Source organism: Canis aureus, chromosome 1 (genome assembly GCF_053574225.1).
Source record: "Canis aureus isolate CA01 chromosome 1, VMU_Caureus_v.1.0, whole genome shotgun sequence".
NCBI classification, from domain to species: Eukaryota; Metazoa; Chordata; class Mammalia; order Carnivora; family Canidae; genus Canis; species Canis aureus.
In genome coordinates, this window is record NC_135611.1 from 118,550,089 (window position 1) to 118,577,059 (window position 26,971).

The window sequence follows — 26,971 nt, forward strand, 5'->3', positions numbered from 1 at the left end:
AAGGCCAAAATAGAGCTGATCTGGGAGGAATCACCTGGCAAATCTGAGGTAATTTCCAACCAGAATGTGCAACATGCAGTTTGCCAATGATCAGAAGGCTGGGGTCTTGGAACTGGTAGCCACCAGGGTAGGAAAGAAGAGGCAAGGAATCAGAACAAGAAACCAAAGAGCAGAGTACTGTATATGAAGCCTGAGCCCAGGAACCTGGCACAGCAGAAGGGCGAGGAAGGGGCAGGAGAAAGAGGAAACTATATAGATATAGGTCAAGGGATCCCTGGGTGGCGCAGCAGTTTGGCACCTGCCTTTGGCCCAGGGCGCGATCCTGGAGACCCGGGATCAAATCCCACGTCGGGCTCCCGGTGCATGGGGCCTGCTTCTCCCTCTGCCTATGTCTCTGCCTCTCTCTCTCTGTGTGACTATCATAAATAAATAAAAAAAAAAAAAAAGAAAAAAAAAGATATAGGTCAAAACAGCCCCATTACACATCTAATGAAAAACAGGGATGTTTGGGTGGCTCAGCGGTTAAGCGTCTGCCTTTGTTTGGTTCAAGTCATGATCCTGGAGTCCTAGGATTGAGTCCCACATTGGGCTCCCTGCATGGAGCCTGCTTCTCCCTCTGCCTGCGTCTCTGCCTCTCTCTCTCTCTCTCTCTCTCTCTCCCTGTCTCTCATGAATAAATAAATAAAATCAAAAAAGAAAAGAAAAACACCAGAAGCCACAAGGAATGCAAAAGACAGGTGAAACCTCATTACAAGTAGAAAGGAAAGGCTTGAGAGAATCTCAGCAAATGCGAGGGAAAGAGGAAAGATGTGAGCACAAGAGAGGAAAAAGGTGACCAATGCAACTGCTACTGCTTCAGTAGAAAAGCTACATATGCAACAGAAAAAATATTCAGAAAATTAAAAAAGAAAAAAAGAAGTTTAAAAAAGAAAAGAAAAATTAAATGCAGGTCCGAAAATCCACCGTGTCCCAGGATGAAAGAATTATGGAACATTACAATAGCACACCATGTTAGTTCAAGTGACTGGACCTCACAAATAAAGAAAAATCTACAGGTGCTAGCACAAATGTTAGTGGGAGGGAAATCAGGCCAACCTCAGACTTCACCCAATGCCAAAGGTAGCAATATAAAAGATCTTAGGGATTTGGAGAAAAATATACTTCCCCATGAGACGGGGGCTCTGGGCAATAACAAGAGAACCAGAGGGGCTCTCACTGTGAGGGGACCATAGCATCAGGTATACCTACGATCATTCGGAAGAAAGTGCGACCTCAAGATTTCATACTGGGTTGTCCTTCAGTTCAGAGGCAGACATTCAGAAGTAAGAATAAGCCTTATAAGCCCTCCTTGAGGCGATATATCACTTGATAGACTGTAGCTACCAGAGAAAAATCAAAATAAAAGATTCAGGAATGGAAAAGCTCACAGAAAAGAATAGTGTGAGCACACAAACCATTTAAACATAGAACAAAAGCTTATCAGCTATGACAATCATGGTGACAGAGTATAGACTTACAGACCTCAATGAAGTAAAAATAATACTAAAATGGGGCACCCAGCTGGTTTAGTTGGGGGAGCATGTGACTCCTGATCTCGGGATTATAAATTCAAGCCCCATGATGGGTGCAGAGATTAGTTTAAGAAATTAAAAAACCTTAAAGAAAGTACTAAAATATTTGGAGGTGGAGCAAATTTCCTTACTTACAGTAGTAAAGAGCCAAATACATATAATCTAAAATTGAAAAATGGAATGAATATAATTCTCCTAGCTTCAGAAGGATCTTTTAGAGACCAGGTAAAAAGAATCCATTCCAGCATCCCATTTTTCTAGCCATCTATCTAAACTTTTTATCTGTATTAATGTCAAGAATGATGACTAAACTTATGTTGAAAAATGCTGTAATAGTGATTTCCAAAGTTCACCAGACATTTACCAAAAAACTCCAACATAATATTCGAGGATCAGAGAAATTGCAGAAGGGATGTCTGGATTCAGTCAGTGGAGCACACGACTCTTGGTCTTGGGGCTACAGGTTTAAGTCCCATGTTGGGTATACAGATTACTTAAAGTATTTTAAAAAATTGCAAAAAATAGACAACGTAGGTAATAAGTGAAAACTAAAAAAAACAAACCACTTCTTTTTTGGGGACTTGAACTCATGACCCTGAGATCAAGACCTGAGCTAAGATGAAGAGTAGGACACTTGACTGACTGAGCCACCCAGGTGCCCCTGGACCACTTCTTAAAGATATGAAAGAAATCATAAAACAAAACAAAACACAACAAAAAGGTGGAATGAAAAAGTTTCAGAGAACAAGGAAGAGCTTTTGAAAAATAAAAATAGAACAGCCAAACTAAATTCAAAAGAAGGGTTGGAAGATAAAACTAACAAAGATGTAATGTTAAACAGAAGCACTCAGGCCCAAAAGTCACACATCATAGGATTCCACTTGGGTGAAGTTCCAGGACAGGCAAAATTCCTAAGAGAACAGTGGAGACTGATAACCTTAGAGGGAAGCAGGCCCAAGGGGCTTTCTGGGACACTGCAAACACTCTCTATCTCGTTCTGGAAGGTGATTACAGGAGTGTATTTATGTAAAAATTAATCAAGCTGTAGGCTTAAGACTGGATACTTTACTGTGTGCTTTATTTTTTTTTTTTTTAAAGTAAATGGGGGCACCTGGGTGGCTCAGTGAGCATCTGCCTTTGGCTCAGGTCGTGATTCCAGGGTGCTGGGATCGAGTCCTGCACTGGGCTCCCTGCACGGAGCCTGCTTCTCCCTCTGCCTATATCTCTGCCTCTCTATCTTTCTGTGTGTCTCATGAATAAATAGGTAAAATCTTAAAAAAAAAAAGGAAAAAAAGGAAGTAAATGGTAAGAATTTCCTGAATATGAAACCAAAGCACAGGTAACAGAAGTGAAAATAGACAAAATGGAATATATCAAAATTAAAAACTTAGATGAACCAAGTGATACAATTAACAGTGAAAAGGCAACCTACAAAATAGAAGAAAACATTTGCAAATCACATCTGATAAGGGGTTCATATCCAGAATATAAAAAGAACTCTTACAGCTCAACAACAAAAAGTCAAATAACCTGACTACAAATGAACAGTAAGACTTGAGTAGACATTTCTCCTAAAATGATATGTAAATGGCTAACAACCAATTCATATGAAAAGGTGCTCAACATCATTAATCATTAGGGAAATGCAAACTGTAACCAAAATAGATACATCACATCCATTAGGATGCTTACTATAAACAAAACAAAACAAAACAAAACAGAGAACAAGTGTTGGTGAGGATGTGGAGAAACTGGAATTCTTGTATACTGTTGACTAGAAATATAAAATGTTGCAGTCACTATGGAAAATGTTATAGTGGTTCCTCAAAGAATTAAAAATAAAATTACCATATGATCTAGCAATTCTGTTTCTGGTATATATATATATCCAAAAGAACTGAAAACAGGATATTGAAGAGATATTTGCCATATGCATAGCAACAATATTCACAATAGCCAAGAAGCAGCAACCCAAGTGTTCAACAAATGAACAGATGAACGAAATGTGGTAGATCCATATGAAAGACTATTATTCAGCTTTAAAAAGGAAATTCTAACACATAATACAACATAGATGAACCTCAAAGACATTAGGCTAAGTGAAATAAGGCAGTCTCAATGGGTAAATTCTATGATTCCACTTACATGAGGTATCTAAAGTAGCCAAATTCATAGAAACAGAAGGTAGAATGGTGGTTGCCAAGGGCTGAGGAAAGGGGGAAATGGGGAGTTATCGCTTATAGAGTTTCAGTTTTGCAAAAGAAAAAGTTCTTAGAGACTGGCTACACAACAATGTGAATAAACTAAACATTACTAAGTTGCATACTAATAAATGATTAAGATGTTAAATTTTATGTTATATATTTTTTAACCACAACTAAAAATAAGAATAAAGAACAAAGTTGAAGAAAATTCCTGCCAAGTGAGGCAAAAATCAGAACAAAAGAGAACAGAATCAAAACAGAAGTTCCCATAAAGGCACAAGAAAAATGGAAGAAAATCATCCTAGTAGTTGAAGGACAGGAGTGTCTGAACTGAAAACACCACCTACTAAGTACTTAGCACAATATACACAATTTCAGAATAACAAAGAGAAAGTGAAGATTTTAAAAGTAACCTGGAAGCAAGGAGGTTCTCATTCAAGGGACTACCAGTCAGAACGTGACTGCTTTCTATAGCAACACAGGATGCTAAAAGAATGAGGTAATATAGGGCATCTGGTGGGCTCGGTAGGAGCAGCATGCAAGTTTGGATCCTGGGGTTGTAAGTTCAAGCCTCACATTGGGTGTAGAGTAGTTTTAAAAAAAAAAAAGAAAAGAAAAGAAAAAAAGAATGAGGTGAAATCTTTAAAATTCTGGAAAAAAAAAAAAACAACAACTATTAATGGCTTAGGATCCCATATCTGACTATGTTATGAACATAAAGATAGAATAAATATATTTTAAGACCCATAGGATACTTTAATTATCTATCTCCCATGACCCATTCTCAGGAAACTACTAGAGGAAGTGCTATATCAAAACTGAAAGGACAAGCTGAGAAAAGAGGAAGATAAGAGTCCTAGGAAACAGGGGGACTCACTTGGCAGGGGGGCAAAGAGATACCAAAATAAAGGCAGAAGGTGACCCAGGATGACAGCAATGCTAGCGGTGTGGGTCTAGAGCTCAGACTAGTTCAGGAGAACCAGGCACACAGGAGACATCTTCAGGGAAATAAACATGGAGCCAGGTCGTCTGGAGTTCAATTTGTGAGGAAAATAATATTGAGAACCTTCAGGAGGGTTTGAGAACTGGCCGTAAGAATCAAACAGGTAGGGATCCCTGGGTGGCGCAGCGGTTTGGCACCTGCCTTTGGCCCAGGGTGCGAAGACCCGGGATCGAATCCCACGTTGGGCTCCCGGTGCATGGGGCCTGCTTCTCCCTCTGCCTGTGTCTCTGCCTCTCTCTCTCTCTCTCTCTGTGTGACTATCATAAATTAAAAAAAAAAAAAAAAAAAAAAATCAAACAGGTAGGGATCCCTGGGTGGCTCAGTGGCTGAGCGTCTCGTCTGCCTTGGGCCCAGGGCATGATCCTGGAGACCTGGGATCAAGTCCCACATCGGGGTCCCTGCGAGGAGCCTGCTTCTCCCTCTGCCTATGTCTCTGCCTCTCTCTCTCTCTCTGTGTGACTATCATAAATAGAAAGAAAAGAAAGAAAAGAAAGAAAAAAAAGAAAAGAAAAGAAAAGAAAAGAAAAAGAAAGAAAGAAAGAAAAAGAAAGAAAGAAAGAAAAAGAAAGAAAGAAAGATAGATGCAATCTACCAAAACTGACTCAGGAAATAGAAAATCTGAATAGACTGTAACTAGTAAGGAGATTGAACCAGTAATCAAAAACCACCCAACAACAAAAAACCCAAGAGCTAGATGGTTTAACTAGTGAATATGACAAAACATTCAAATACCAATCCCTCTTAACCTCTGCCAAGCAACTAAAGAGGAGTGATTACTCTAAAGAGGAATGACTTCTAACGCATTCTATGAGGCATTATCTTTTTTTTCTTTTTTTATAAAGGGCACTATACCCAACATGGGGCTCAAACTCATGGGGCTCAACCCTGAGATCAACAGTTGCATGCGGTTGGTTGACTTAGTTGGTTGACTTGATCTCCACTCAGGTTTTTTTTTTTTTTAAGATTTTATTTATTTATGAAAGACAGAGAGAGGCAGAGACACATGTGAGGGAGAAGCAGGCTCCAAGCAGAGAGCCCGATGTGGAACTCGATCCTGGGACTCCAGGATCACGCCCTGAGCCAAAGGCCTACAGACACTCAACCGCTAAGCCACCCAGGCATCCCTTGGGGCTCAGGTCTTGAGTGTAAGGTTCCATTGGGCTCCATGTTGCACATGGAGCCTACTTAAAAAATTATAGAAGTAAACACATGCTCCCATCAACCAAGCCAGTCAGGTGCCCCAAGACAAGCATTATCTTAATACCAAAGCTATACTAAGGCACTACAAGAAAATTACAGACCAACGTCTCTTATAAATACAACATACAGGGGTGCCTGGCTGGCTCAGTGGGTAAAGTATGTAGCTCTTGATCTCAGAGTTGTGAGTTCAAGCCTCATGTTGGGTGTAGAGATTGTTTAAATAACCTTTAAAGAAAAATAAAATAGGAGGATCCCTGGCTCAGCGGTTTGGCACCTGCCTTCAGCCAGGGCCTGATCCTGGAGTCCTGGGATCGAGTCCCACATCGGGCTCTCTGCATGGAGCCTGCTTCTCCCTCTGCCTGTGTCTCTGCCTCTTTCTCTCACTTTCTTTTTTTTATTATTTTATTTTTTATTTATGATAGTCACACACAGAGAGAGAGAGAGAGGCAGAGACACAGGCAGAGGGAGAAGCAGGCTCCATGCACCAGGAGCCCGATGTGGGATTCGATCCTGGGTCTCCAGGATCGCGCCCTGGTCCAAAGGCAGGTGCCAAACCGCTACGCCACCCAGGGATCCCTCTCTCTCACTTTCTGTCTCTCATGAATAAATAAACAAAATCTTTAAAAAAATTGTCTTTAAGAAATAAAATAAATTAAAAAATAAAATAAATGTAAGATATAAAAATCCTCAACAAAATACTAGCAAACAAAATCCAAGAGCTTATTAAAAAGATTTATACACCAGGGCGCCTGGATGGCTAAGTCAGTAGAGCATGTGACTCTTAATCTTAGGGTTATGAGTCTGACTCCCCTGTTGGGTATAGAGGGTATTTAAAAATAAAATCTTGTGGGGATCCCTGGGTGGCTCAGCGGTTTAGCGCCTGCCTTTGGCCCAGGGCGCAATCCTGGAGTCCCGGGATCGAGTCCCACGTCGGGCTCCTGGCATGGAGCCTGCTTCTCCCTCCTCCTGTGTCTCTGCCTCTCTCTCTCTCTCTCTCTGTCTATCATAAAATAAATAAATCTTAAAAAAAATATAAAAATAAAATAAAATCTTGGGACGCCTAGGTGGCTCAGCGGTTGAGCACCTGCCTTCGGCCCAGGATGTGATCCTGGAGTCCCGGATTGAGTCCCACATCAGGCTCCCTGCATGGAGCCTGCTCTCTCTCTGCCTATGTCTGCCCCCTCTCTCTCTGTGTGTCTCTCATGAATAAATAAAATCTTAAAAAAAATAATAATAAAAAAATAAATAAATAATAAAAATAAAATAAAATCTTAAAAAAATTTATATACCATGATCCAGTAAGATTTATCTCAAAATGCAAAGGTGGTTAAATATACAAAAATTGATGTAATACACTTAATTATATGAATACAACTGCACGATCATCTCAATTGATTCAGAAAAAGCATTTGACAAAAATCAACACACTCAACTGATAAAAAATAACTCAATAAACAGAAAGGAAATTCCTCAATCAGGAACAAGATAGGATGCCCAATTTTAACACTTCCAATCAACACAGAATTTATAGAGGAATTAAGCAAAAAAGAAAAAGGCAGGGCAGCCCTGGTGGCCCAGAGGTTTAGCGCAGCCTTCAGCCCAGGGTGTGATCCTGGAGACCTGGGATTGAGTCCCACTTCGGGCTCCCTGCTTGGAGCCTGCTTCTCCTTCTGCCTCCCTCTCTCTCTCTCTCTCTCTCCCCCTCTGTCATGAATAAATAAATAATCTTAAAAAAAAAAAAAAAAAAAGAAAAAGGCAGAATTGAAAAGAAATAATATTTAAAAAAAAAGAAAGAAATAAAATGATCTGTTGCAGATTATTTGATCTTATACGTAGAAAACCCTAAATATCCACGTAAAAAAATTGAGTTTTGGGCAGCCTGGGTGGCTCAGCAGTTTAGCGCAGCATTCAGCCCAGGGTGTGATCCTGGAGACCTGGGATCGAGTCCCACATTGGGCTCCCTGCTTGGAGCCTGCTTCTCCCTCTGCCTAGGTCTCTGCCTCTCTGTCTCTCTGTGTCTCTCATGAATAAATAAATAAAATCTTTAAAAAATAAAAATTTAAAAGATAACTCTTACGGGGTGCCTGGGTGCCTTGGTTGGTTTAGCATGTGACTTCAGCTCTGGTCATGATCTCAGGGTCCTGGGATCGAGCCTGTGTCAGGCTCTATGCTCAGTGGGTAGACTGCTTGTCCCTCTGCCCATGCTTGTGTGCATTCTCTCGCTCAAATAAAATCTTTTTTTAAAAATTTAAAAATAATTTTTGTATGATTTTAGTTATGATTTTATCATCATTATATGATCTTTACATTTAGAATTTTTAAAACAAAAATTAAAAATTTTAGCCCAACGTGGGACTCGATCCCTGGACTCCAGGATCATGCTCTGGGCTGAAAACAGGCGCTAAACCACTGAGCCACTCAAGTGTCCCTTTTAAATTTTTAAAGTAAATTCTATTTGCCAACATGGACCTTGAACTCACAACCCCCAAACCAACACAGGCTCTACCAACTGAGCCTGCCAGGTGCCCCAAAAGTTATTTTTTTACACATTATTTATTTATTTATTTTTTTAGTAATGTCTACACTCAACATGGGTCTCAAATTCATGACCTCAAGATCGAGTTATATGCTCTTCCAACTGAGCCAGCCAGGTGCCCCTATAAAAGTTATTCTCCCTCCCCTGTGCCCCCCGTTTTTTTTTAAAGAATAAAAGGGGTGCCTGGGTGGCTTAGTCAGTTGGGTGTCTGCCTTTCACTTGGAGTCTGGGAATGAGGCCCACGTCAGACTCCCCACTCAGTGGGGAGTCTACTTCTCCATCTCCCTCTACCCCTCCCCTGTTCCTACACTTGTATGCTTGTGTGTGCTCTTTTAAATAAATAAAATCTTAAAAAGAATAATATATTTTGACTATAATATGCTATGAAAAAATTTTTTTTAAGTAAGTAAACTTTACTCCCAATGGGGGCTAACTCATAATCCTGAGATCAAGAATCACACGATCCACCAAACTAGCCAGGCAGGGACTCCTGCTATAAAAATCATGTTAAGGCTAAAAAATAGCTTGCTTGCTTGCTTGCTTGATTTACTTATTTAAGATTTTTATTTATTTATTCATGAGAGACACAGAGAGAGAGGCAGAAACACAGGCAGAGGGAGAAGCAGGCTCCATGCAGGGAGCCTGACGTGGGACTCGATCTCGGGTCTCCAGGATAATGCCCTGGGCTGAAGGCGGCGCTAAACCGCTGAGCCACCTGGGCTGCCCAATAGCTAAGCTTTAAACCAATCAAATGGTATTCATGATTGTGTTATGATTGATTGGATTATAAATTTCCCAAATTTTCTATAATATGCTTATATTTGATAAGTAAACAGAAACAAAATGAGAGCCTTTCCTTTTAAAATAATTCCATTGGGATCCCTGGGTGGCTCAGCGGTTTAGCGCCTGCCTTTGGCCCAGGGTGTGATCCAGGAGTCCTGGGATCGAGTCCCGCATTGGGGTCCCTGCATGGAGCCTGCTTCTCCCTCCACCTGTGTCTCTGCCTCTCTCTCTCTGTGTCTCTTATGAATGAATGAATAAATAAATAAATAAATAAATAAATAAATAAAACCTTTAAAAAAATAAAATAATTCCATTACTGGTGCAATAGATCCACAAATTCAAATTAAAAAAGGGCTTATTACCTAAATTAGTGCTTCTGAGCATGCTGACCAGTGCTGGCATAAGCTGAAACTCAAATGTCCTTCGGCCTCCACAGTGGCTGCAGGCTGGGAGCTGAGTGACTTCTGATGGAGGGCAGGTCAGAAAAAGTGGTTCTCCACTCCAGGAATACCTAGGGCAAGGAAACAAAGAACCCTGAAGGACCACATACAAATCACATTCCAACACCAGAGGCCATGCTTTGCAAACTTTGTTTCCTTCTTACAGAGTACCAGGAGTAAAACCAGAGAGCAAAGAAAATCCAAAGGCCCAAAATCTATTAGCAAGCCTGTAGAGCTCAGCAAGGTATCTGAAGTCTTGTCAATGTTTGATTCAAAGTCTGGATGAAGGGACACCTGGGTGGCTCAGCAGCTGAGCATCTGCCTTCGGCTCAGGGCCTGATCCAGGGTCTGGGGATCAAGTCCCGTATTAGGCTCCCTGCAAAGAGCCTGCTTCTTCCTCTGTGTCTCTGCCTCTCTCTTGAATAAATAAATAAAATCTTAAAAAAAAAAAAAAAAAAAAAAAGTCTGGACGAAGGTACTAAAGCCAATGCTGAACTGAATCTAACTAAAATTGCAACAAAGTCCAGACTCAGCTCAACCACAGAGTAAGCACATTACTAGCCTTACAGAAGAAGGGGCATACCCTTCTAAGGAGTAAATATTTACTTCAGTATCTACTGTTCGTCAACATACCATCTCTGGTAAACAATAAAAGAAACTAAATACAGGCGCGCCTGGGTGGCTCAGTCAGTTAAGTGTCTGCCTTCAGCTCAAGTCATGATCCCAGGGTTCCAGAACTGAGTCCTGCATCAGGCTCTCTGCTGGGAGTCTGCTTGTCTCTCTGCCCCTCCTCCTGACGTTACTTTCTCTCTTAAATAAATAAATAAATAAATAAATAAATAAATAAAATCTTTTAAAAATACCCACAGATAAGATAATGGAGGTTATCAGAAAAAGACTAAAATATCAGTGGAGGGAGAATAAAACAAACAAAAAAGTAACAAAATATCAACGATAAACATATAACAATCAAGCAGAAACGGTGGACATGCATAAACAGACAAGGAAGCACAGAAATAGAAACTAAAAGATCAAAAGAGAAATGCTAAAACAAATAATGCTGTAGCAAAATAAAGAACTTCAGTCAATAAAAGTTAACAGTAGGTAGGAAACAACAACAAAAATCTGTGAATCTGGGCAGCCCCAGTGGCTCAGCGGTTTAGCACCGCCTTCGGCCCGGGGCAGGATCCTGGAGATCCAGGATCGAGTCCCATGTCAGGCTCCATGCAGGCTGGAAGCAAAGGCTGCTCCCTTTGCCTGTGTCTCTGCCTCTCTCTCTGTCTCTGTGTCTCTTATGAATAAATAAATAAAAATCATAAATAAATAAATAAATAAATAAATAAATAAATAAATACATTGAAGCTATTTTTTATCCTTAAAATTATTTTTATAGCTGGAGTCCCTGCCTGGCTAGTTTGGTGGATCATGTGATTCTTGATCTCAGGATTATGAATTAAGCCCCCATTGGGGGTAAAGTTTAATGATATTTTTCATTGGCAAGTTCATAAAGTAGCAAACAACTGTGCATAAAATACAGTAAATCAAAGATGCACATTATAATCACTTGAGCAAACACTTTTTATGGCAACAAAAAAGACATAAAATCATCAACTAAAAATATTCAATTCACTGAAAAAGAAGGTTAAAGGAAAACAGGGACAAGAAAACTAAAAAGAAAAAAGCCAATACCAGGATGATAAAATTAACCCACCACTACCAATAATTACATTAAATGGGCTCAAGAGACACTGCAAAAAGCAGTCTGGATAAAATAAAGGCAAGACATATATATATATATACATACATATATACGCTCTTTAAAAAGTATACTTTAAATTTTTTTTTTTTAATTTATGATAGTCACACAGAGAGAGAGAGAGAGAGAGGCAGAGACATAGGCAGAGGGAGAAGCAGGCTCCATGCACCGGGAGCCCAACGTGGGATTCGATTCCAGGTCTCCAGGATCGTGCCCCGGGCCAAAGGCAGGCGCCAAACCGCTGCACCACCCAGGGATCCCCTAAAAAGTATACTTTAGATATTACCTCACACCCATTAGAATGGCAATTATCCAAAAGACAAGAAATAACAAATATTGGCAAAGGTGTAAAGAAAAGGGAACCCTTGTGTACTGTTTGTGGGAATGTAAATTGGTGCAGCCACTACAAAAAAACAGTATGGGGATCCCTGGGTGGTTCAGCGGTTTAGCGCCTGCCTTTGGCCTGGGGCACGATCCTGGAGTCCGTGGATAGAGCCCCACGTCGGGCTCCCAGCATGGAGCCTGCTTCTCCCTCTGCCTGTGTCTCTGCCCCTCTCCCCCATGTCTATCGTGAATAAATAAATAAAATCTTCCCAAAAACCCCCCAAAAAAACAGTATGGAGGTTCCTCAAAAACTTGGGAACAGAATTACCATATGATCCAGCAATCTCATTTCTGGGTATTTACTCAAAGGAGACAAAAACACTAGCTCAAAAAAGATACCTACCCTCATGTTCACTGCAGCATTATTTACATTAGCAAAGACACGCAAGTAACCCATGTTCCATCGACAGATAAATGGATAAAGAAAATTGTACTGTGCGTGTACGTGTGTTATATGTGTGTGTGTATGCATATATACAGAATATACATAAACAACAGAACACTCAGCCATAAAGAAGGAAGTTTTGACATTTACAACAGCAGGGATGGGATTCAAGGGCATGATGCTAAGTGAAGTAAGTCAGAGAAAGACTGTGAAATTACTTACATGCAGGACCTAAAAAAAACAAAAACCAAACCAAACTCATAGAGAAGAAATTGGTGGTTCCCAGAGGCAAGGATCAGGGGTGGGAGAAATAAGTGAACGTTTTTTTTTTTCTTTTTTAGTTTAAATATAATCAAATAATTTATCAAAAAACCCCAAACAAACCCACTTTATATTTAAAGGAAGAGTATAAAAAAGATCAACCATACAAAAACTAAACAAAAGAAAGCTAGTGTGCCTATACTGACATCAGATCAAATACACTCCAAGGAAGGAGTATCATCAGAAATAAACAGGAACATTTATTTATAACAGGATCAATTCTTCAGATAAATATAATAATCCTGCACATGCATACATCTTAAAACAGTACTAAAATGCATGAGACAAACTTTAAGAAGGAGAAAAAGACATATCTATAATCATAGTTGAAGGTTTTAACACTCTTTTAATTCTTTTTTTTAAAGATTATTTTTTATTTATTCATGAGAGACACAGAGAGTGAAAGAGGCAGAAACACAGGCAGAGGGAGAAGCAGGCTCCCTGCAGGCAGCCCCATGTGGGACTCAATCCTGAATCACGAGATCATGCCCTGAGCTGAAGGTAGACGCTCAATCACTGAGCCACCCAGGTGTCTCAACAGCCCTCTTTTTAAAAGATTTTATTTATTTGAGAGAGACAAAGAAAGTACATGCATACACATGAGCACACACAAGCAGAGGGGAGGGGCTGAGGGAGAGAGAGAAGCAGTCTCCTCGCTGAGCGGAGAGCCCGATGCATGGCTCTGTCCCAGGACACTGGGATCATAAGGTAGATGCTTAACTGACTGAGCCACCCAGATACCCAACACCTCCCCTCTCAGTAAATGATAAGCAAGACAAAAGTGATCAGTAATAGAAACTGGTGTTGCGGGATCCCTGGGTGGCGCAGCGGTTTGGCGCCTGCCTTTGGCCCAGGGCGCGATCCTGGAGACCTGGGATCGAATCCCACATCGGGCTCCTGGTGCATGGAGCCTGCTTCTCTTTCTGCCTGTGTCTCTGTCTCTCTCTCTGTGTAACTATCATAAATAAATAAAAAAAAAAAAATTAAAAAAAAAAAAGAAACTGGTGTTGCCACAACTGGATATTCATACAAAAAAAGAACCTCAACCCTCATATATTAAATAGAAAAATTAACTCAAAATGGATCACAGACCTAAATGTAAGAACTAAAACTGAGAACTCCTATAAGAAAACACAGGAAATCAAATGCACCAAATTCTGTCACCTTTGGTTAGATAGAAATTTCTGAGGAAATTAAAAGTTGAACTACCAAATAAAAAAAACTGTTCAGTTGGACTTGATCAAAATGTAAAACATCTCTTCAAAAGACCTATTTTTTTTTATAAATAAATCTTTTTTTTAAATGTTTATTTATTTATGATAGTCACACACACACACACAGAGAGACAGAGAGAGAGAGAGAGAGAGAGAGAGGCAGAGACATAGGCAGAGGGAGAAGCAGGCTCCATGCACCGGGAGCCCAACGTGGGATTCGATCCCGGGTCTCCAGGATCACGCCCTGGGCCAAAGGCAGGCGCTAAACCACTGCGCCACCCAGGGATCCCAAAAGACCCTATTAATAAATGAAAGGCAGGGAAACCTGGGTGGTTCAGTTGGCTAAGCATCTAACTTCAGCTCAGGTCAGGATTTCAGGGTCCTGGGATTGATCCCCATGCCAGGCTCCATGCTCAGTGGGGAGTCAGCCTGTCCCTCTACCTCTTATCCTATGATCATGTGCTCTTTCTCTAATAAATAAAATCTTTAAAAAATAATAAAAATTGGGGCGCCTGGGGGTGGCTCAGTGGTTGAGCATCTGTCTGTGGCTCAGGTTGTGATCCCAGGGTTCTGGGATTGAGTCCTGCATCGGGCTCCCTGCAGGAAGCCTGCTTCTTCCTCTGCCCATCTCCATGTCTCTCATGAATAAATAAATAAAATCTTAAAAAAAAAAAAAAACAATCAAAATAAAATAAATAAAAGGCAAGCCACAGACAGGGAGAAAATATGGGAAAAGCATAGATCCCAAAAAGGACCCATATCCTTGGGGCACCAGAGTGCTTTAGTTAGTTGGGCCTCCAATTCTTGATTTTGGCTCAGGCCATGATCTCATGATCATAGGATCAAGTCCAGCGTTGGGCTCCCTGCTCAGCAAGGAGTCTACTTGTCTCTCTCTGTTCCTCCCCCCACTCAGGGTCTTTCTCTCTCTCAAAATAAATAATAAATAAAATCTTAAAAATAAAATAAGAACTTATATCCTGAACATATAATTTCTCTTAGTAACAAAAAGATAAACAGCCTAATAAAAATGTGGGCAAGATTTGAACAGACACACTCAGAAAGATGACAGATATAGATGGAAAACAAGCACTTGAAAAGGTGTTCGACATCACTAGTCATTAGAGAAACACAAACTAAGACCACAAGGAAATATTGCTACTCCACATCTTCTAGAACGACTAAAATTAAACACTGTATCCTGTACTGCCAAAGGCACAGAGGAACTAGAACTCTTACACACTACTGGAGTGAATATTTTTTGTTTAAAGACTTATTTATTTATTCGTGAGAGACAGAGAGAGAGGCAGAGAGACACAGGTAGAGGGAGAAGCAGGCTCTTCACAGGGAGCCTGATGTGGGACTTGATACCGAATCCTGGGATCACGACCTGAGCTGAAGGCAGCCACCCAATGGCTAAGCCACTCAGGTGTCCCTACTGAAATGAATGTTACCAGTACAGCCACTTTGAAAACCAGTTTGGCTGTTTCTAAGAAGTTAAACACATACATATCATAAGATCTAACCATTTCGATCCCAGATATTTACCCAGGAGAAATGAAAGCATATGCCCATACAAAGATTTATATACACTAATGTTTATAGCAGCTTTATTTATAATAACCCAAACACCCATCAACACATGCACGGATAAACAACTCGTGGTATATTTATACAACAGAATATTACACAGCAGTAAAAACCAATAAACCACTGACACACACAAGGATGAATCTTGAAATTATACCGAGTGAAAGAGACCAGACGCCCCCCACCAAAACGTATACCCTTTATGATTTCATTTATAGAAATTTGTAAAAAAATATACTAAGGTATAATGACAAGAAGGTCCGTGGTTACCTGGGGATGGGGAAGACACAGGGTGAGAGGATTTACGTATGAGTACAAAGAAACTTCTGAGGCGGGGTCCCTGAACGGCTCAGTTAAGCATACAACTCGATTTCAGCTCAGGTCATGATCTCAGGGTTTTGAGATCGAGCTCCGCTTCAGGCTCCACAGTGGGCATGGAGCCTGCTTAAGATTATCTCTCGTCCTCTCCCTCTGACTCTCCCCAACCCACAAAAAAAGAAAAAAAAATTTTTGGCAAGGTATGTGTGTATGTGTGTACAAATAAGTGTGTGAGCTAGATGCTCATTACCTTGATTGTGGCAATGATTTCATGGGTGTACACATATCAAAACTTAAAGTGTACATTTTTAATATGGGCTGTTTACTGTATCTCAACCGCACCTCATCAAAGGCATTTAAGAATGGATGTACATGGGCAGTCCCAGTGGCTCGGCGGCTTAGTGCCACCTTCGGCCCAGGATGTGATCCTGGAGACTGGGGATCGAGTCCCACGTCAGGCTCCCTGCATGGAGCCTGCTTCTCCCTCTGCCTATGTCTCTGCCTCTCTCTCTCTGGATCTCTCATGAAAAAATAAATAAAATCTTAAAAAAAGAAAAAAAGAAGATATGTAGATGCCAAATAAGTACATGTAAAAATGCTTAACATTATTAGTTATTAGGAAAATGAAAATTAAAACCACAATGAAATACTACTACCACCTATTAGAATGGTTAAAATTTTTTAAATTGAAAAAACAAAAAAGAAAAAAAAAAAGAAAAAAAAATTTTTTTTAATTGACACTATTTTTAAAACTAGCACCAGGGGGACTCCTGGTTGGCTCAGCACTTGAGCACCTGCCTTCGGCCCAGGGCAAAATCCTAGAGTCCCGGGATCAAGTCACGCATCAGGCTCCCTGCATGGAGCCTGCTTCTCCCTCTGCCTGTGTCTCTGCCCCTCTGTGTGTCTCTCATGAATAAATAAAATCTTAAAAAAAAAAAAAAAAAAAAAAAAAAAAAAAAAGCACTACCAGCAGGCTAAGCCTCTTTGCTGTCAATCACTCTTGAACTCAATGTACTTTGCAGATTTGGTTCATATTTCATTTGTTGGAGGAAATTTCCTATTTTATCTCTGAATACTGTTTTTGATCCATTTGCTAGGTTCTCTATCTTGGACACCAATTATCCTAATAGTAATGACTTTTTATCAGCCTTCCACAGATATCAGCTCCTGATTGCTTAGTCTTTTTCTTCTGGACTCACTGGATTATTTCAAGTCTTTTCTCTGTGGCAGTGCTTTGATTTTTAGCTAAGTCTATTATGTTCCTTATATTCCAAATTTATTAGATCTGTAATGCTGTACACAGCAATGCAAGTTTCTTCTGGCATCTCAGTTATTTTCTCACCTTTGAGGTCTAGGTTGCATCGAATTCATTTTCTTATGAAGTTCTTATCTTGAAGAATCTCCTGGGAATTAGGTGTCCTGAGATGATGCTTTCTTCCAGACACGGTTCTCAATTCATCTTTATAAGTACTATTCATGTCTTTAATTTTAAGGCCCATACTATGACAAGGGTGGCATGCCACTTCTCGGCTCACTCATGCCTAACGGGAGCAACTCTGCTTAGACCATCTATTTGCTCCAAAATGGTATGTGTAAAAAATGATTTTTTACGGATTTCCTGTCAATCTCCCATCTGGGGTTCATTCATCTCTCCTTCTCCAAGACTTTTTCATTTCCACTACTTTTCTGTCAGTGGTAAAAGACAGGGAATGGAGGGGAGGATGAATATAGTTCTTCTAAGACTAGATGTAATTTTTTTTTTAAGATTTTATTTATTCGAGAGAGAGAGAGAGAGAGAGATTGGCAGAGAAACAGGCAGAGGGAGAAGCAAGCTCCATGCAGGGAACCCGATGTGGGACTCGATCCTAGGTCTCCAGGATCACGCCCTGGGCCGAAGGCAGGCGCTAAACCGCGGAGCCACCCAGGGATCCCCAACTAGATGTAATCTTTACTAGTCTTTACTAGAACACCTGGGCTTTGCTTGTACTTCTGAGTCAGTGTGAATGTCATATGTTGGGAGAGATCTCACACTCCTGGGGGGAACCACTCTTGACTTCTCTTATCATTATTCTAACTCGTCATGGAACCCAGCAACTATTGCTTCTGAGAAGCAACCCCTAGTTCTGCACCATCATCCGCCATCCCCAGTTCTGTGCCCAGCAGCCGGTTACACCATCCCCCCAACCAGAAGACAGATTTTTCCTCATGTTCGCTTCTTCCCAGATTCAAGATTATTATTCAGTGTTCTCAGGAGCTTGTGGACTAATCAGTATATCCTGGAGAGGTGGGAAAAGAGGGCTGCCTGGTTAGAACTTGCGCTAAACCATACCACAGATTTCTGCGCCTTTCTCTGGGAGAACTAAAAATGAATTACATTAATAAATACAAAGCACTCAGAACTGAATTAGACATTTAGTGATATTACATCCTGGGCTGACACTTCCGGTTTTATGGTATTAAATCCCTTCCCTTATTTCATGGCCTATGAAAGGGATTTTCTTTTTAATGTTTGTTTTTTCTAGATTCATTGTGTCCAGTACTATGAGAGAAAAACCATTTGATTTCACGCTGCCCACTCTATCCAGACTTGGTTTTACACGTTTTCACTATGCAGTGAACTGCTTTTATACCCTATACCTGCCAGGCATGTCATTTCCTCTGGGGATTTCTTGACATCCTACTTTAAAAAGCTCTGTTTTATTTTCCTTATTACTTCAGCAAATCTCATATCTATTTATTTTTAATCTCCCCCACTAGAATGTAAAAATCTATGCAAACATGGACTTTGTGTCATTTCCTGCTGAATCTAAGCATCTACAACAGTGCCTGACATCTAGGATAGAATCAGTATTTGTTGGGTGAGCGAACATGCTTTACCTCATTGAATCCTGCCAACCATCCTATAAAATGGGCCTAAAACCATTAAAAAAAAAAAAAAAAAAAGGTAAGTAAGTAGTCATCCATCCAGGACCAAATCTTCTAATGCCAAAACCAAGGTTCTTTTCATCCCCACCTTGTTTGACAGGTATTGGTTCAAAAAATGAAGAAGAAGAAGAAGAAGAAGAAGAGAAGAAAGGAGGAGGAGGAGGAGGAGGAGGAGGAGGAGGGGAAGAAGAGGAGTATTGGTTCTACTGAAGACTCAGTAAAGTTCCTATTATACATGAGTACTGTGCATTTCACAAGAGCTATATACTGTCCTCAATGCCAAAGGGTTAATGAAATGAGTTAATTTAATAGATTTTTGTCCTAAGATCACGAAGAATGCATGAATATGCCAATACTATAAGATCCTAACAGACCCTTGGATACTACTAAGATCCTTCCCCAAAAGGCAGCATAGTGGATTTCAAACAATAGCCAGTATTTATATATGTTTTACAGAGTATTGTCATCCACCCCTTCAGTTAATTCTCACAGGAATCTTATGACATCGTCATCCTCATTTTGGAGATGAACCACCGAGGATAAGAAAAGTTAAATGACTTGCCCAAGAGCCCACAACTTTCAAGGCCTCAGACTCCATGTCCTATGAACAGTTGTTACTCACTACAAAAATAACATGTCTTCAATATATGAAATGGGTAAAATGGAATGCACAAAGGAAATAAAATAAAAACTCTAAGTAACAAAACTTTAACCATCAAGATGTAAATCATACTGACAAGGACACACTGCATACTCCCAGAATGAAGACCCTTGTACTCCAGATAACAGCCTTCAAACCCCCATCTCCAGAATAGCATCAACAGTCATCCAACTTCGTAAGATGAACTCTCAAAACCATTTTTGTTGACTTCCAATTTTTTCCTCTCACAGCCAGTGGTCACCAAGACCTGCCACTATACAAATTATCTCCCAAATTGATCCCCTCCTTCCCATAGCCTCTGCTTTGATCCAAATTCTTTTACCATCTCTCACCTGGATTATTCTTCTCTAATCTCAGAGTGATCATCACTCCCCTCCCCCCCAACCCCCAGCATCTTCTGGTCACAGAAAAAAGTACAAATTCTTTATAAGAAATATAATGAAAACATAGTTTAAGCATCTAACCCCATGCCATTATTAGGTACCAGGTATGGGGAGCACCCAGGCTGGCAAGAAATACAATAGAGGGGGATCCCTGGGTGGCTAAGTGGTATAGCACCTGCCTTCAGCCAGGGGCGTGATCCTGAAGTCCCGGGATCGAGTCCCACATCAGGCTCCCTGCGTGGAGCCTGCTTCTCCCTCTACCTGTGTCTCTGCCTCCCTCTCTCTGTGTCTCTCATGAATAAATAAATAAAATTAAAAAAAAGAAAAAAAGAAATACAACAAGGGTGTGTATCCTTAAGGATGTTAACATATGGTGCTACAGGAGCAAAAGAGAAGAGACAGATTGTCAAGATGCTCTCACTTCAGACACCATGACACCCAGCTCACTGAGTTGCTACTGCCTCATAACTACACACATGGGTATCTTTTTCCTTTGTCAGTGATCCCTCTGTGACTCAGAGCATACTAGAATTTTAGTCCCTCCAGGAAACTCTCGGGCTCAAGTGTCTCTTATAGGAAGATGCTTTCTTTTCTTTTTTTTTTTTTTTTTAAGATTTTATTTATTTATTCATGGGACACAGAGAAAGAGAGAGACAGGCAGAGGGAGAAGAAGGCTTCATGCAGGAAGACTGATGTGGGACTCGATCCTGGACTCCCAGGTTCATGGCCTGAGCCAAAAGCAGATGCTCAACTGCTGAGCCACCCAGGCGTCCCTACAGGATGCCCTTCCTGATGTGGCAAAGGGGGGGGGGGGGGGCTCTGATCCCTCCTCCATGTTTTCTGCATACTTACAGCTCCAGTGGGCACCATCATAGTGTACAGTGTGGTCTATCTTCCTAACCAGACTGGGCACTACTTTTGCGGCCTGCGCCAAGTGTAGTGATTATGCTCCTTCTTCACTCAAGCAGAGTAACTCAGCTCGTTATTAGCAGGGCTCACTATGGGCCATGAATCTCTCTGGTGAAGAGATTCCTCCCAAGGGCTGGGCTCCAGGCTGAGAATCACTGTCACTGTTGAGATGCCGTATGATTACAGGTACTTGTTTAATCTGAAAATTCTGTTGAAGGGATCATAATTTGGGCATGTTTTCATGAGGGCACATATGCTCTCTCGCTAGGAGATCTCTAGTTGCCATACTTAATTAAGGAGAAATAAGATAAACTGGATATTCATCAATAAAATTAGGATTCAGGAATCAAGAGCAAAGTCTGATTTTGTACTAAGTAGAAAAAACTATAGTCACACAATACATATTGAAAACCTTTAACCTTCACACCTCTGATCCTGAATTTCACTTCCAGAACTATTGGGAAATCATAAAAAATTCTAATATTTACTAAGGGAATATATAATAGTATCATTACAATTGCAAAAGTGAAACTAAATGGGAGCAATTAAACATCCTATGATATACCCAAATACTTACTTGCCAAAATCAAACAAATCAAGAAAATTAGGGGATCCCTGGGTGGCTCAGGGGTTTGACTCCTGCCTTTGGCCCAGGGCACGATCCTGGAGTCCTGGGATCGAGTCCCACGTCAAGCTCCCGGCATGGGGCCTGCTTCTCCCTCTGCCTGTGTCTCTGCTTCACTCTTTCTCTATGTCTATCATGAATAAATAAATAAATCTTTAAAAAAAAATCAAGAAAATTTATCTGCATAAAGGCCTACTCTAACGCATAAAGAGTCTCTAAAAATCAAAAGGACCAAGAACTTACAGAAAAATGGGCAAAAAATATATACAGAAATGATTCAAAAACAAAGAAAAATATTCATAATAAAAAAAAGGAAAATAAAAAAAATAAATAAAAATTAAAAAAAAAAGGAAAATAAAATTATACCCAGATGCACTTTTTCACCTTGAATCAGCAGAAATACAAAAAGCATGAAGTTCACGCTGCAGGTCACGCTATAGGAACACAAGCACTTATGGATTGCCAGTAGGAACTGAAGTCCTATAAGTCATTTTGGTGCTATCAATAAAAATTACAACTGTGGAGAGCTTTTTGCTTAACTCTTACCTTTTTGCCACTTCAAGGAATGTAGCCTAAAGATACACCTGCATACGTGGAAAATGATATTAGGTGCAAAACTATTTATTAGCATAACATATAAAAGCAAAAGCTTGGAGGGGCACCTGGGTGGCTCAGTCGGTTAAGCATCTGCCTTCAGCTCAGGTCATGATCCCAGGGTCCTGAGATCAAGCCCCACATCAGGCTCCCTTCTCAGTGGGGAGCCTGATTCCTCTCCCTCTCTCCTTCTCCCTGGCTCGTGTATGCTCCACCCCCTCTCGTCTCACTCTTTCTCTCAAATAAATTATAAGATCTTTAACAAAACAAAACGAAAACTTGGAAACATTAAATGCCCATAAATCAAAAAAATGGACAAGGAACTACAGTCCTATAAAGCCTATTAAAAAAAAAAAAATCAGGGATCCCTGAGTGGGTCAGCAGTTTAGCACCTGCCTTCAGCCCAGGGCATGATCCTGGAGTCCAGGGATCGAGTTCCATGTTGGGATCCCTGCATGGAGCCTGCTTCTCCCTCTGCCTGTGTCTCTGCCTCTCTCTCACTACGTCTCCCATGAATAAAATAAATAAATAAATAAAATAAATAAATAAAAATAAAATCTAAAGTAATAAAATAAAATAAAATAAAATAAAATAAATAAAATAAAATAAATAAAATAAAATAAAATAAATAAAATAAAATAAAATAAAATAAAATAAAATAAAATAAAATAAAATAAAATAAAATAAAATAAAATAAAAATAAAATAAAAAGTCAGGGGGATCCCTGGGTGGCTCAGCGGTTTAGCACCTGCCTTTGGCCCAGGGCTTGACCCTGGAGACCCGGGATCGAGCCCCACATCGGGCTCCCTACATGGAGTCTGCTTCTCCCTCTGCCTGTCTCTGCCTCTCTCTTTCTCTCATGAATAAATAAATAAAATCTTAAAAAAAAAAAAAAAAAGTTCTATTGGGGGCCTGGCTGGCTCAGTCAGTGGAACATGTGATTCTTAATCTCAAGGTTGTGAGTTTGAGCCCCACATTGGATGTAGAGACTAAAATAAAATATTTTAAAAAAAAATCGAAGTTCTAAATGTATTGAAAAGATACTATAGAGATTTAAAAAAAAAAATCACACTTTATGATCCAAGTTTTGTTTTGTTTTTTTTTTTAATCTTAAGTAATCTCTATTAAAAAAAAAAAAATAATCTCTACACACAAGATAGGGTTCAAACTCACAACCTTGAGATCAAGGGTTGCATGCTCTACTGACTGAGCCAGGCAGGCGTCCCCCGTCACATTATATTTTTTAAAAGCACACAATTCCAGGATCCATGGGTGGCTCAGTGGTTAAGCGTCTGCCTTCGGCCCAGGGCGTGATCCTGGGGTCCCGGGATCGAGTCCCACATTAGGCTTCCTGCATGGAGCCTGCTTCTCTCTCTGCCTATATCTCTGTCTCTCTCTGTGTCTCTCATGAATAAATAAAATCTTAAAAAAAAAAAAAAAAAAAAAAAAGGCACACAATTCCTGGGGCGCCGGAATGGCACAGTCTGTGAAGCCTCCACCTCTTGGTTTTGGGTCAGGTCATGATATCAGGGTCATGAGATCGAGCCTTGTATTAGGCTCAGTGCTCGGCATGGAGTCTGTCTGAGATTCTCTCTCCTTCTCCCTCAGCCCCTCCTGCTCATCCTCTCTCTCCCTAAAGAAATAGGGGTGCCTGGGTGGTTCAGTTGGTTACATGTTTGCCTTCAGCTCAGGACATGATCCCAGATCTTGGGATCGAACCTCATGTTAGGCTTCTTGCTCAGTGGGGAGTCTGCTTCTCCCTCTCCCTCTGCTGCTCCCCCTCGCTTGTGCCTGATCACTCTCTCTGTCAAATAAATAAATAAATTCTTTAATAAATTAATCTTTAAAGCACAAACAAAAAAACCCCACATAAATCCTACTCACATGATGTATCCAAATGCATAAAAAATAAGTGAACATAATATATCAAAATCTTAGCCTCTGGGTTTGTGGAATATTACAGGTTTTGGTTTTCCCATTATATTTCCCAGTATTTTCCAAATACTGGATTGCTTTTATTTTTTATTTTTTATTTTTATTTTTTTTTTTAATTTTTATTTTATTTTATTTATGATAGGCACACAGTGAGAGAGAGAGAGAGAGAGAGAGAGAGGCAGAGACACAGGCAGAGGGAGAAGCAGGCTCCATGCACCGGAAGCCCGACGCGGGATTCGATCCCGGGTCTCCAGGATCGCGCCCTGGGCCAAAGGCAGGCGCCAAACCGCTGCGCCACCCAGGGATCCCTGGATTGCTTTTATAGTCAAGAAAACCAATAAAAGAAAATATGCTTTTGGGACGCCTGGGTGACTCAGTGGTTGAGCGTCTGCCTTTAGCTCAGGTTATAATCCTGGGGTCCTGGGATCGAGTCCTCTCCCTCTGCCTGTGTCTCTGCTTCTGTGTGTCTCTCATGGATAAATAAATAAAATCTTAAAAAAAAAATAAAAGAACAAAATATGCTTTTTATAATGAAGAAAACCAATAAAAGAAAATACGCCTTTACCTCAAAATCTGCTCCTGACAAGCGGCAATTCTCTTCATGAATTTGTAAAATGTCTTATCTCCACTTTTAATTATAGTCTTCTCATATTTTTCATCACCATCACTAGGAAGACTAAAAAGCAGAAAAACACTTTTGAGTGTCTATATCCAGAGAACTACAATTAGAAGAGCAAACAAGATATTTAAAAACTATAAATTTAAGCAGTGCCTGGGTGGTGCATTTAAATGCCTGACCCTTGGTTTCGACACAAGTCACGGTGTCAGGCTTGTGGGATCAAATCTCGAATTGGGCTTGAAACAGAGTCTGCTTGCAATTCTCTCTCTCCCTCTGTCCCTTCACCCCTCTGCCTTGCTTGGTTTAAAATAGATAAACTTTGGGATGCCTGGGTGGCTTAGCGGTTGAGCAGACGTCTGCCTTTGGCTCAGGGCGTGATCCTGGAGTCCCGGGATGGGGTCCTGCATTGGGCTCCCTGCATGGATCCTGCTTCTCCCTCTGCCTCTCTATCTCTCTCTGTCATGAATAAATAAAATCTTTAAAAAAAATAAAAAAATAAATAAAACCATCTGATGAGACAGACAAGGGAGGTATCAACACCACTCTCATTTCACTGGTGACACCTGAGGTTCTGGGCATGTCTCTGACATCCCAGGCCAGTTCCTGAGCCACAGCCAAGAGACAAAAAAACAAATGGCATTTCTCCAACTTACCTGAGCTATATCTTTAAAAACAGAAAATAAAGTTAAAGAGACAGTAAACACATGTTCTTCTGTAAAAGTTGTCACCACTAACTACTTTGCTCATCTTCTTGACGGTACTTAAAAACAGAGCAAAGGGTTTTCAAGCTGACTCAAGGGTGGCTGGTAAGATCCCCTTGTCTGTTTTCCTTTCTCATCCAAGAGGAGCAAAGGAGAAAGGGCCCAGACATACAAGTTCTGCCTGAAAAGGTTTCCCCGAGTACTAGAGTCAAACCAAAGGGTATCTACTGTGGTAGCCTACTGATCAAGTCCCTTCTCAGACTCAGCAGCACACATTCTCACCTTTGAGAAAGCAACTGGTCCATATCCATTCCTTCTTTCTGTTGATATTCCCTCAGAAGGCTATGTGCGTGATCCAGACTGACAAAGTCCCTGTAATCCTCCTCCTCTACAACACAGATGTAGTAGGGCAGGAACTGTGGCACCACAGAGGGCAAGGCCATCTCTTCACCAGGAGAAACACGAGGAGCAGCGCCCAAGACAGTGTCCTGCAGGTGGAGATCCTGGAGCTGGGCAGTACAGTCTCTGTCTTTGGCTCCGATGGAATCATTCCCAAAATCCAAGGTAAGCCGTGGTGGTGGTGCGGCCTCACTGTCACTTCCCCAGTCATCTGCACCTTCGCACCAATCCTCAGCTGCAAGGCCATTTTCCTGTTTCTGGAAAAACATCCAGTGAATGAAGTCCAAGCACACTTGGGTGATCTCACTTATTCCCTTGGCTGGAGCTACTCATTCCTTCACCTTCCCCAGGGAGCCTTCATACAGCACCTTCCTCTCTTGCACACTCTGATTCACCTTTCTGGACCCCGTGCACTCAACCATGTGGGAGGTAACAAAAATTCCCTTCCCTTTGCAAGGGCAGCGTGGCAAATGTAATACAGTGGTTTCTTCAAACATCTATTCTAAACTCTTTCAGGGTATCCCTGGGTGGTGCAACAGTTTAGCGCCTGCCTTTGGCCCAGGGCGCGACCCTGGAGACCCAAGATCGAATCCCACGTCGGGCTCCCGGTGCATGGAGCCTGCTTCTCCCTCTGCCTATGTCTCTGCCTCTCTCTCTCTGTGTGTGAGACTATCATAAATAAAAATAAAAATTAAAAAAAAAATAAAAAAATAAACTCTTTCAGATGTGCTTCACGTATTACAGAAGCTAGCAGGACAGAACTACATTTCCCAGACTCCTTAGCAGCTAGGGCTGCAGATATGATCAACGGCTGGCTAATCAGGTCCACCAGGGAGACAAACTTGAGAAACAATTTTTCTGTTGTGATACAGCAAAAGTCTATAGGTGGGTATCAAGCAAGGATCTGGAGCCACAAGATCTGAAAAGGGCAGCTTCCAGTTTACCAGATCACATGTCAGCTCTCTGACTGCAGGTGCGGTGGGTGGTGTAACAGCTCTTTGACAGGCCAGTTCACTCTGAGGTGTGGTTCTGAAAGTCATTCCTGGAGTGGACCCCTCCAACTTTTTTTTAAGATTTTATTTATTAATGAGAGAGAGAGAGAGAGAGGCAGAGACAGAGGGAGAAACAGGCTCAATGCAGGGAGCCTGACATGGGACTTGATTTGGGGTCTCCAGGATCAGGCTCTGGGCTGAAGGTGGCGCTAAACCGCTGAGCTACCCGGCCGGGCCTGGGCTACCCGGCCCCCTCCAACTTATTCAGTGTCAGTAAAATCCTAATTCGAAGTCTGTCTGGGCTTTAAAAGATCAGTGCTTTTCTATTATCTGCAATGAATGGAACCCTGAGAAATACAGGTACACACCTGTGCCTTCAGCTTTTCATTCCTGGTAACGCTAGCAGGGTAGCAGGCACACGTTAAGAGCTCAGTGCACACAGAAGCCAACATTCACAGCCACAGGGAGACCGGGTTTCATTCAGCAGCTACCAACCTGCCCAACTTTCTAATTCAATAAACTCTGA

The 26,971-nt window shown here is 41.1% G+C and overlaps 1 protein-coding gene across 6 annotated transcripts in view; it reads right to left on the reverse strand.

Moving 5' to 3' along the window:
- PDCD2L (programmed cell death 2 like) overlaps positions 1–26,971 on the reverse strand; it is a 29,566-nt gene that overhangs the window by 1,473 nt on the left and 1,122 nt on the right. The window contains exons 4-8 of one of the 6 annotated variants that reach the window (XR_013355989.1): positions 25,337–25,710; positions 24,300–24,410; positions 9,660–9,808; positions 1,249–1,379; positions 398–416 (exon numbers count right to left, since the gene is read on the reverse strand). Coding sequence is in view for 3 of the 6 variants with exons in the window: in XM_077855605.1 (XP_077711731.1) it covers positions 337–416; positions 9,660–9,808; positions 24,300–24,410; positions 25,337–25,710 (714 nt within the window). In the remaining 3 variants the exon portion in view is untranslated. Of the gene's footprint in view, positions 1–302; positions 417–1,244; positions 1,380–9,659; positions 9,809–24,299; positions 24,411–25,336; positions 25,711–26,971 lie in introns of those variants that run through there. The other 5 variants (XR_013355985.1, XR_013355986.1, XM_077855605.1 and 2 more) reach the window with 5 other exon arrangements.